The sequence below is a fragment of the Mytilus californianus genome, unplaced genomic scaffold (genome assembly GCF_021869535.1).
Source record: "Mytilus californianus isolate M0D057914Y unplaced genomic scaffold, xbMytCali1.0.p SCAF_2, whole genome shotgun sequence".
Lineage (NCBI taxonomy): Eukaryota > Metazoa > Mollusca > Bivalvia > Mytilida > Mytilidae > Mytilus > Mytilus californianus.
Genome location: NW_026262668.1, coordinates 105,831,488 through 105,844,418, shown reverse-complemented (window position 1 = coordinate 105,844,418; position 12,931 = coordinate 105,831,488). Strand labels below are relative to the sequence as shown.

Below are 12,931 nucleotides of genomic sequence, written 5' to 3'. Positions count from 1 at the left end.
CTATTCTAACATTGGACTCTGACTTCTTTTTAACTGAGTTTTACTGTGTGTATTGCTGTGTGTTTGTTTATTCTACATTGGCTAGAGGTTTAGGGGGAGGGTTGAGATCTCACAAAACATGTTTAACCCTGCGGCATTTTTGCACCTGTCCCAAGTCGGGAGCCTCTGGCCTTTGTTAATCTTGTATGTTTTTTTTTATTTTAGTGCATTTATATATTTTGGAGTTTAGTGTGACGTTTAGTGTCACTGAACTAGTACACATTTTTGTTTAGGGGCCAGCTGAAGCCCGCCTCTGGTTGCGGGTTTTCCTGCTGAGCTGAAGACCCATTGATGGCCTTGTGCTGTTTTCTGCTCTTTGGTCGGGTTGTTGTCTCTTTGACACATTCCCCATTTCCATTCTGAATTTTATTTAGAACTGTTTGAAAGTAATTACAACAGTTTAAAGTTGTCTGATTGGAGATAAAAATATCTTTGTAGTATGCTACCTTAAATTGTACAAATGATATGCATGGATTCCAAATATTGAGGTAGATTGGTATTTGAGAGGTACAAATAGTATGCATGAATTCCAAATATTGAGGTAGATTGGTATATGAGATGTACAAATGGTATGCATGAATTCCAAATATTGAGGTAGATTGGTATATGAGATGGTCAAATGGTATGCATGAATTCCAAATATGGAGGTAGATTGGTATATGAGATGGTCAAATGGTATGCATGAATTCCAAATATTGAGGTAGATTGGTACATGAGGTACAAATGGTATGCATGAATTCCAAATATGTAGGTAGATTGGTATATTAGAGATACAAATGGTATGCATGAATTCCAAATATTGAGGTAGATTGGTATATGAGAGGTACAAATGGTATGCATGAATTCCAAATATGGAGGTAGATTGGTATATGAGATGTACAAATGGTATGCATGAAATCCAAATATTGAGGTAGATTGGTATATGAGATGTACATGTTTTAGATATTGAAAAATATATGGGTTGTTCAGCAAAATTTGTAATGTGTAGCCAAAGAAGAGGCAAGATACTAAATATAAAAAAGCTGGTAGTGTGGAGCCAACATCCTTAATGAAACATAATCCAGCATAGGAAGCAAGGCCAATAAATCAGTTGTTTTACCCTTCAATCATAGCTGTTAATAGCAATATAATCAAACATAGGAAGGAAGTAGAATAAATTACTTTGAATTCAGAAATTATTGCTTGCATTTATTATTGCGATTTTTGAAGAATGGACAAAAATGCGAGATTTATTATTGCGATTTCAGGAAAATCTGCATACAAGTATATGTACAAGATATCAGAATGCGAGTTGTTACTATTGCGATATTCTCCCAAGTTGAATTATTCGCATTCATAAAAACCTCGTAATAATTTCTGAATTTACAGTAGTAATTTTACCCTTAAGATATCTGTTAATGGCCACATACCCAAGCATAGGCAGCAAAAGGAACACATCCAATAGTTGAACCCATCAGATATCTGTTAATGGTAACATAATCAAACATAGGAAGCAATGGGGATGAATCCGTGGTTTACCTTCAAGCATCTGTTAATAGCAACATTAGAAACAAGTAAAATAAATTAGTAGTTTTACCCTTCAGATATCTGTTAATGGCAACTTAATCAAATATAAGAAGAATAAAAGAATAAGGGGAATAAATCAACAATTTTTATCCTACTATTTATTCTGCATATGTTAATGATAGCACAATCAAGCTTAGGAAGTGAAGGAAATAAACGATAGTTTTTATACGACCGCAAAAAATCGTATATTGGTATCATGTCGGCTTCAGCGTCTTCCGAAGACATTTGGTTTCCGGACAATACCTTTAGTTTAAGTGTACGGATCTCTATGAAATTTAATCAAAAGTTTCAGTACCACAAAAGGAAGGTTGGGGGTGATGGTCCCAACCGTTTAGGAATTAGGGGCCAAAAAGGGGCCAAAACAAGCATTTTTCTAGTTTCAGGACAATAACTTGTGTATAAGTATTTTGATTGCTCTGAAATTGTACCACAAGGTTCAATACCACAAGTAGAAGGTTGGGATTCATTTTGGGGGTAATTGCCCAAACTGTTCAGGAATTAGGGACCAAAAAGGGTCTAAAACAAGCATTTTTCTAGTTTTCAGACAATAACTTGTTTAAGTCTATGGATGTCTCTTAATTTGTACCACATTTTACAAAAAGAAAATTTCTTCAAAATTATTTTTTTTGGAAGGGGGGAGGGGGGTAAAATTTTATTTTTTTTTTTGGGGGGGGGGGGGCAATTTTTTTCCTCAAAAGAAAATTCTCAAATATTTTTTTTTTGAGGGGGGGGGGGGGTAAAAAAAATTTTGGGGGGTAAAAACAATTTTTTATAACAACAACAACAACAATACATTATTTTAAGAGGGTTACATAGTTAGCTTTACAACTAATCTTCCCTGAGGCCCTCATCATAAAAATCAAACAAATTGCTAACATGTACATTGCATACATTAGTATAAAAAGTATGATAATAATGGTCAATACAACTTAATAAAATGTTATGAAAAAATAAACGTGATGACATAATCAGTTTTCAATATTTTTTATACAGCTAGGTTGATTTCAATAAATGATCTGTTATTTTGTATTTGAAAGAATTAACATTTGTAATATTTCTTAACAGTATTGGCAAATTGTTCCACAAGAATGGTCCAGAATACATAAAAGATTTTTTGAACAATTCTGTTTTTGGTTTAGGGAGTATGAGGTTTCTTTGAATAGCATTTCTCAAGGGATATGGATTTCTGTCTGAAACATAAGTAAACTTGTTAGTAAGATATGATGGTGCGTCATTTTTAATGCACTTAAATGTCATCACAAACTTGTGATATTTTATTCTCTGTTCAACTGTCATCCAGTTTAAGTGTTTGAATAAGGGCTCGGAAGGAGCGAAAGGGTCTGTTTCTAGTATTTATCTAGCAGCTCTCTTTTGTAATTTTAATATTCTATTTAAACCCTCACTGCTACAACTACTCCACACTATACAACAATAATCAATTAGTGGCAAGATATAACCATTATAGAATAATTTTCTGCAGTCTAGATTTAGAAATTTCTTAATCTTTAATAGTAGATATAGCCTAGATGAAATTTTTGAGCAGATCACATCAATTTGGTTTGTCCATGTGAGGGTAGGGTCAATTTTAATGCCTAAGAGACTTTCGTATGTGGAAGATTGTATAGTGGGGGGGTCAATTTTTTTTCCCTCAAGTTTTAAAAAATTGTCAATTTTCCAAAGAAAAAAATTGGGGGTCGCAATTTATTTTGCTAATTCTTTGTACATAGTCTGAAAATAGATTTACTAAGTATTGCACAACAGCACAGTGTATTGCACAACAGCAAGAAATCTTCAATTGAATATAAATTCAAATCATACATTTGGATTCCGGACAATAACTTTAGTTTAAGTGTATGGATCTCTATGAAATTTAAGCAAAAGGTTCAATACCGCAAGAAGAAGGTTGGGATTGTTTTTGGGGGTGATGGTCCCAACTGTTTGGGAATTAGGGGCCAAAAAGGGTCTAAAAGAAGTATTTTTCTAGTTTTCAGACAATAACTTGTGTTTAAGTGTATGGATGTCTCTTAATTTGTACCACATTTTACAAAAAGAAAATTTCTTCAAAATTATTTTTTTGGGAAAGGGGGGGAGGGGGTAAAATTTTCCTCAAAAGAAAATTCTTTTCAATTATTATTTTTTTTGGAGGGTGGTGGTGGGGTCAATTTTTGTTTCCTCAAGATTTAAGAAATTGTCAATTTTCCAAAGAAAAAAATTGGGGGTCACAATTTATTTTGCTAATTCTTTGTATATAGTCTGAAAACAGATTTACTAAGTATTGCGCAACAGCACAGTGTATTGCACAACAGCAAGCAATCTTCAATTGAATTTAAGTTCAAATCATACAACCAATTTCAAGTTCTTTGACTACATTTATTCTGTGTCAGAAACCTATAATGTGTCAAATATTTAATTACAATCCAAATTCAGACCTGTATCAAGCTTGAATATTGTGTCCATTTTTGCCCCAACTGTTCAGGGTTGGACCCTGCGGTCATATCCTGCTGTGCTCGGCGAAACAGTTTATTACCAATCATTATCAGGCATCTGTTAATGGTAACATAATAAAGCATAGGAAGCAAGGGAAATAAACAAGTGTTTTTCTGCAGGTATCTTTTAATGTTTATATAGTCCAGCATAGGCATCAAGGGAGATAAGTCAATTGATTTCCCTACAGGTAACATAATCAATCATAGGAAGTAAGGGAAATAGTCAGTAGTTTTACCCTTGATGCATCTGTTAATGGTAACATAATTAAGCATAGCAAGCAAGGGGAATAACTCAATGGTTTCCTCCTGTGTCTGTTAATGGTAACATTAGCATAGGAAGCAAGGGGAATAACTCAATGGTTTCCTCCTATATGTATCTGTTAATGATTACATAAGCATAGAAATCAAGGGTATAAATCAGTTGGTTTTTCGTAAAAACTTCTGTTAACTTCTCATTTAATACTTTCTACTATATTATTCCATTTTATTCTTGCAACAGTTTCTATCTGCATATCCAATGCGTACCATGCACCCATAGTGCAGCTGCTTACCGTATTACTATTTATTAATACCGGTACTCATTAAAAGACTTATTAAGAGGGGGATGTTTTGTAGAGCTTGAAAAATGTAAAAATAATGAAATGATATTTTAAAGGTACAAATGTGTTCAGGCAATTCAAATGATGCTTAAAAAGAAAGGGGAAAAAAAGAAAATTAAATGATATATTGTCAGACAGTTTGCAGAGTATTGATTTTAGGTGTACTATTTTGATATTTATTTTCTTTTGAAATGAAGATCAATGGGATTTATAAAAGAAAATTGTTAACTTGATATTTAAAGGTAGTATATACTGTCCACCTGTGACAAACAGTTATCTGGTATGGGTCCTGGGATGTGATGATGAATATCTTCTTCATTCTAAACATCATGCACATCTTGATATATTCATAAGGCCATGCAAATCATATTTTATTTAATCAGCCATCGGATCATTTAAATTCTTTAGATGTGATAGGATTGTTTGATACTAGTAAGTAAATGTAAATCTGTAATAGAGTAATCCTAACAGCTTTGTGAATTATTGTGAAAACAAATTTGGTGTAAAAGAAGATTTTGGATTTTTTTAACCAAATTCAGTAATCCAACTGCATGGTTTTTAAGATTCAAGAAAGTTTTAAATGAATGGGAATGAAGGGAAAGATTTTCATTACACAGTTTATGCCAACAGTCTAATCCATTTACATTGCATTTGATGTCTAATTTAACTAGATGCAAATGATGCAGAAATGTACAGGAAAAGATGGTTTCAAAACCCTTCCCTTTAGTTTGTTTTTTGTATGGTGAAATTAATGATGCCTTCACGTTTATTTCATACAAACTGTTATATAGATAATATTGATGATAATATTACTGGTTAAAAAATAGCCTTAAAGTACGACTTCTATAATATTCTGCTATTAAGAATATAAATAAATGAATAAATAAAGAATACTTTGATTGATTCTTCAAGGAATAAAGATGAATAAATAAATAAAGAAAGAATACTGTGATTGATACTTGAAGCAAAGCATTTATTTAAAGCATAATACATAATTTATACGATCTATAGTTTGTAATTAAACTATACAGCTTTGACTTGAGGGATGTACTAAAAATGAATATTTGATAATAAAATGGATAAGCATTAGAATACTGGTAGGTAAAAAATTCTGATGTTTGCTACAATTATGGTAAGCAGTGACTGAAAAAGGCTCTCTTTTACCAGTTTTAAATCAAAATTTTTTAATTTGTTTTTTGGGTTCTCGTCCTTGCAAGTGTTGAAACAAGGAATCATATTGGACAGATCTGAGATTGGTTGTCTGTACTTTCCATTGCATTTAAACATTTCCTTTGACCAGTTCTTTTCATATTAGTTGTATAGGTATAGGACACATTACAGACCTATTTTTATGATGGGAAAGCAGACAAAACTCATATTTTTCTTTAAAAAAAAAACCAGAGTTATACTTCTAATTAAAGGAGACTAATAATGTATTAAAACTGTCAAGACCAGTATAAAACAAGTGATGATTCTACCCTGAAACATTTGACATTAATATTCATAAAAGATCAGATATGTAGTTTACTTGTTATGTAAAAATTCATCTTATTTTTTTAGCTTATCTGACATAAAGATAGCTTCTCCATATTGGATGATGCTAACCTTACAGTTGGATCAAACAATTCGAATGTGCATCAAAACTAAAAAAAAAAAAATCAGAAAAGATACTTAGAAGTCAATATACCATCTTCAACAAATGTCTTTAACATTAGTCAAGCTTTAAAGGGGAATTCATTATCTACCATTTAGACAATAAATTATAATATGATCTTTTTTGTTTCAAACATTTATAAAAGAGGAATATTGAAATATTATTTCAGCATGAGCAGTCAATCTGATTCAATTTTGTCAAAATAAGCTCAAAAACATTGCTGATGTATTATCAGCTTGCAAGTCAAAAATTTAACCTCATTTGAATCTGTATTGATGCAACCTTTAATCTCAGAATGTTCAGTTGTTAAAAAGAAAAGAATATCAACATTGAAAAGTGAAACAAATGTGGCACTGGGAGGAACGGTTTGTTGGCTGAATCAGCCCACAAAAAGTCATTTTTATACCCATGTACAATAAAAGGTAAAACAATGATTTACATATTTTTTTTAATTTATGACATGAAATCAATCCAACCTAACAAAATTTTTATTTAACAATTGCACTTGTTTGTTTGTCTATTTATATTTATATTGAGGCTTTGTCTGTTTATATTTATATTTATCCATCAGCAGTCGTTGGAGATCTTCTCAATGTTAAATTAGATGGGGTCTAGTCTAAAATATGCACAAAATGCTGATATATTATGAAGAGTCCATGAATCAAAATTGTTTATTTTGGACTTTTTCTAAATTAGATATATGTTTAGTTTATTACAAATCAAGAATGAGAGTTAAAGTGATGAATGTGAATTGAATTGATAATTGAAACATGAATTTGACAGCTAATGCCCTAATTAATCACAGAATATGAAAATTCTGGTCATTAATACATAATTCTTATAAGAAGCTATAAGGAAAGACCAACTTTTGTCCACCAGACTTGAGACAGGCACATAAAAACGTAAGGATTAAGCTAGTTTTTTCCACCTCATTAACAATGTCAAACCTCAATCAGTTGAATAGAAAAGATAAATATTATGTAAAAAGTTCATAAAAAGTCTCTATAATATCTATGGAAAGAAATCTCTTATACTTATAATCTACTGATAATGATGGTTGCTGTACATGCTAGTGTAGATTTTAAACAGTGCATGACATTATACTAAGTTGAGTAAAGAATTTTGATGCAAAAAATAAAATAAATGTAACATTTTAGTCATTTTTACTAACAGTAAAAAACAAGAAGTGATTTGAATCACAAAAAAACAAAACTCAATTATTTAAAGAGAAATAAAATTATAAACTTATTTATTGATAAGTTGTAATTGTATTGGTTTTTAAATAATTGAGTTTTGTTTTTCTATTAACTTAAGATACTTGGAAAGAATTGTTTCAATTATCTTTGATTGGGTGGACCAGACATAAAGAATAGATGATATTGTTTGGTAACAAATTTTCTGACACTTCAAATCAAAGATAATTGAAACAATTCTTTCCAAATATCTTAAGTTAATATTTCCTTTCGATCATATGTATAAATTTGAAGGTGTGGTTTGGTCCTGTAAAATTTATATGCACTCAAAATTATTGATCTCCATAATATATTGGTTTGGCCTTACAATGCATTGATGAATTGTATAATGAAAAGATAGTGATTTCTCACTCCTTAAAGGTAGGTGACATTTTATTGTTAGATTAAAGATACTTTTAAAACACAAGATACTTGTACAATAGATCTTTTAAAGTTTGTATTTGAAAATAATATACCATTTGTACTTTTTAGTATAAACATTGTTTTACATTGTCATGGGTACCAATCTCTTTAGACAGCTGAAAGTCAGATATGCACATATTTATATGTTACTGTAAATTCAGAAATTATCACGTACATTTATTATCGCGATTTTTGAAGAATGGACAATAATGCGAGATTAATTATTACCATTTAAGAACAATCTGTGTAGATATATTATGTATCAAATATCAGAATGCGAGTTCTTATTATTGCGATTCTGACACAGTCGCATTATTCCCATTAGTAAAAACCTTGCAATAATTTCTGAATCTACAGTAATGCAAGGTTAGTATCTACAGGCTAATTTCAACATACATTTAAGCTTGTTTGGTCCAGTTGTCAAGTGTGAGCTTTACTTATCAACCATTGTTAGTCATCTGTCTATCTAGCATTAAACTTTTTTGAAATTTTATGAGCATGGCACATCTATTTAGAAAGTTTTATTTTTTGGCTGGATTGTAGTCTCATTGCAGTTCTCCAACATTTCTTTAATTTGTATTTAACATATTAAAAGATGACACAAACAAGAAATGTTGGCCATGTACCTGACATGTCAAAGTGGTGTGCTAAACCATCTTTTTCAGCATGCCAAACCTCACTTATTTGACAGTGATTTATAGTTTCAAATCCATGCATTGCTATAGTCAACCAGAGAACAAAGGACCTTACAATAGTCAACCAGAGAACAAAGGACCACCGCTATAGTCAACCAGAGAACAAAAGACCACCGCTATAGTCAACCAGAGAACAAAGGACCTTACAATAGTCAACCAGAGAACAAAGGACCTTACAATAGTTAACCAGAGAACAAAGGACCACCGCTATAGTCAACCAGAGAACAAAGGACCACCGCTATAGTCAACCAGAGAACAAAGGACCACTGCTATAGTCAACCAGAGAAAAAAGGACCACCGCTATAGTCAATCAGAGAACAAAGGACCACCGCTATAGTCAACAAAGAACAAAGGACCTTACAAAAGTATCCTTGAAAGGTTCTGAAGATGTCTAGATAATGTCTGGACCTCTCCAAAAACAAAAATCATATGCTTCCGAAACTGCATGCTAATTCCAAATAAGGCATTTTCTCAATTCAGTACAAGACTTTCTCTAAACAGGAAAGTTCCACTCTTCCAACATGAGATGTTCACTCTCCATCACAAGACATATACTTTAAAAATATAATAATAAATTTAGTTTTGTGCAATTGATGGTAGTAAATATAGAAAAATTGAAAGAATAGGGGATGTTCCAAATACAAGAAGATGAAAGTTTATTTACACCATCTAGACTATTAGTGAATTGTAACCTTAAACTGTCTACTGTGTTTGTTTGAAAGGGAATATTTCTCAACTAATTTAAGAACTGCATTAGCAAAAGCACTGTATAGAAGCTAGCTAATCATTTAGTTTATGCATATTTTGTAATTTAAGAACAGTTATATTGTCTCTTATCTGATATGTTCACACATCTGGTGATTCATTTTAGGCAGAATTATACAGATTTTTTTTAAGCAACTTATTTATCTTATTACAGTCTAGATCAAATTACAATCCAAAAAGGAGTGTTATGTCACCAGCAGCAACACCTTCAAGTATAGCAGGCAACCAGTCCCAGCAAGGAACATGGCCATCATCACATAACTACTATCAAGGAGGGCTACGGTTTCCACAGCCAAATCCTGCAGCATATGGCAGCTATGCTCAAGTTCAGGTATATTTCTTTTTTGTTTACATCAGTTACAAGAATTGAGAATTCTTTGATCATATTAACTCTACAATAGAACACATATTATCACCAACTGTAACTCCTGTTTTGTTTACATCAGTTACAAGAATTGAGAATTCTTTGATCATATTAACTCTACAATAGAAGGACACATATAATCACCAACTGTAACTCCTGTTTTGTTTACATCAGTTACAAGAATTGAGAATTCTTTGATCATATTAACTCTACAATAGAAGGACACATATAATCACCAACTGTAACTCCTGTTTTGTTTACATCAGTTACAAGCATTGAGAATTCTTTGATCATACTAACTCTATACAATAGAAGGACACATATAATCACCAGCTGTAACTCCTGTTACTTGAGTTAAATGCTGTAAACAAGATAATAGATTAATGCCATCCTAAGGACAATGTGATCTTTTTTCATTTTTTTAAAAATGTATTAGTTTGTGTTAAGGTCAGTTTATGGGGAACTATTAGTGGTAGGTCAATGATATTTGGTATGCAGATGTATTATCATTGGCCTGAGACTATAAAGTAAAATTACAAAAATACCGAACTCCAAGGAAAATTCAAAACAGAAAGTCCGTTATCATATGGCAAAATCAAAAGCTCAAACACATCAAACAAATGGAAAACAACCGTCATATTCCTGACTTGGTAAAAGCATTTCCTCATGTAGAAAAAGGTGAATTAAACCTGGTTTAATAGCTAGCTAAACCTCTCACTTGTCCTATAGAATTTCATTATATTGACAACAATGTGTGAGCAAAACAATCAGACATAATAGGTAAAAATGTCAGAAATTGGGGTACAGCAGGTAATATTGTGTTTAAAATCTTAATCACTATAAAAACAAACTACTCTGTCAACAAAGAAAATCAAAATGGCATATAGATACTCTAAAGACAAAGCACATAACCAAAAATGAAAGACAAGAATACAAAAAATGACCATAGCACAATAATACAATGGCAGGATGTATAAATACCGAGCCATACCAAAAGGATATTACCAAAAATGGACTAAACAGTAAAGTTTAAAATATACAAAGACAAATAAAAAGAACACTATAACATTTAATTTAGATAATAAATAACATCAGTACATAGAATCTATACTTTAAGTCCATCATGTATTATTTGTTAAATTGAAATGGAATATTTATCAACAAGGTCTTGGTATCGTCCCATGAACTTTTTTTATAGAAAAAGGACGAGACATCCTTTGACATAACCCTGGTTCATCAACTTTCTACTGAGACACTGTTGACGTTTTATAAAGTCTTGAGTAGTAGCTGCAAGCACTTGAATACTAAATGAGTTGGTAAATGTATATCCCATATGCAGGTGAAGTTGGTATATTGCTGCTAATGTTGGGGAAATTTATAATTTCAAAATTAAAATTGTCTAGTTTGTCATAGATTCTGGTACTGAGATGACTGCTAATGTCAAATTTGAGGTACAAGAATAAAAATGATGCGGAAGAATCCGTGTCTGTTGTTTCTTTGATTTCTAGTTCTGGAGGATATATTAATGGAACTCAATCAGAAAAGTTTGGATTGTTAATGGAAAGAATATCATCAATATATCTGAATGTGAAATTAAATGATCTGGCTTCTTTGAACTTCTTGTTTTTGACAAGTGTCTGAAGGAACTCTGACTCACATGAAAATAAGAAGAGGTCAGCAAGGAGAGGCACACAGTTCGTTCCCATAGAAATGCTGACAATTTGTTGATAAATGTATCATTGTATTAGTCCCAGCATCTGCATATCTAATTTCCATGGGGATTATTTGCCTCTGCTCCCTTAGTCATGGTCTATTAACTTTAAATGTTTTGCATAGTTTATATGTTAAAGTTTGCTTATTATATCAAGTTTAGATGAACCACTTACGTTAAGTCAATGATATTTGGTATGCAGTTTTATAAGCATTTGCAAGTCTCATTTCTATAGAGATTATATGGCCCAACCCCCTCATCATAGTTCATTGACATTGAAACTTTTGAATAGTTTACAAGTTTAAGTATGTGTTTAGGTTAGTGTATAGGGTACCACTTATGAAGTCAATGATATTTGGTATGCAGTTTTATAAGCATTATCATTTCACATTCCATGTAGATTATTTGGCCCTGCATCTTCAGTTATGGTTCATTGACTTCGATTGCATGTTGAAATATTGCCACTTAAATTTCAACACTTGCATTATACATATACTATCAAAATGAATAAATGCAAAACATATCTGTGTCATCAGTATAAATTATTTTTCATGTGTATTGGTACTTTTCTTATTTGTAAGAGTTTCTTTTCTATATACATGTATTCTATAAATACTTTATATTAAAATTCCTTAAAGGAGCATTAGCTGACAAATTAATGTTCACCGATTCAACTCAAAATCTCATATTTTATTTATAACATACTAAAACATCTCTCCTGAAACTCTTAAAACATGGACTCTTTATAAGGTATCAACATTTGGTGTGTATTCTAGAATAGATGCAATCTAATTAATTAATTAATCATCGAAATGATCTCCGAAGAATTCCTTCGGTCATTTGACCTGATGTAAACATAAATATAAATACTCATAGCTAATGCCCCTTTACTTGGGTACTAATCAGTAATACAAAAGGGTAAATATATACCAGGTACACCTCTAATGGAGGGCATAACTTAACAACTGAACTCGATGGAACCAAACTTGACAGGATTGTTTATTTGATAGGCCTTACCAAAACATGATAATGAATTCAAAAACATTTCTATAAAAAAACCCGTAAAATCAGCACTGATCAGTATATTTATTTTTGAAGTAGAACATTCTTTTTGAAAGATGTTTGGAAAATTGACAATCTTAAGATATCTACAATTTAACAGCATGAAGTATGTGAAGGCAAAATTTTTTTTTTATCTGACAATTTAACTTTATAGAATTCTATCAAAATGTTAAAACTTTATGTGATGCAAAAAATAGTATAAAAAGTTGCCATTGCAGAGGCATATGGAGGTTGATCACTAAAATGGTTTCCCTGATAAAATATTGATTTAGTTATGAAAGAGACGAGGTACCATTGTTGTAGAGATCACATGCTTTAATGATAGCTACTGAAAG

The 12,931-nt window shown here is 31.5% G+C and overlaps 1 protein-coding gene across 3 annotated transcripts in view; it reads left to right on the top strand.

The window, feature by feature from the left end:
• Window positions 1-9,618: 9,618 nt before the first annotated feature.
• The window catches only part of LOC127728530 (RNA-binding motif, single-stranded-interacting protein 1-like), a 138,559-nt gene continuing 135,246 nt past the window's right edge, over window positions 9,619-12,931 (top strand). For all 3 annotated transcript variants that reach the window (XM_052235957.1, XM_052235955.1, XM_052235954.1), the window contains exon 1: window positions 9,619-9,790. In XM_052235957.1, the coding sequence (XP_052091917.1) occupies window positions 9,647-9,790 (144 nt within the window). In that variant the 5' untranslated portion in view covers window positions 9,619-9,646. The remainder of the gene's footprint in view (window positions 9,791-12,931) is intronic.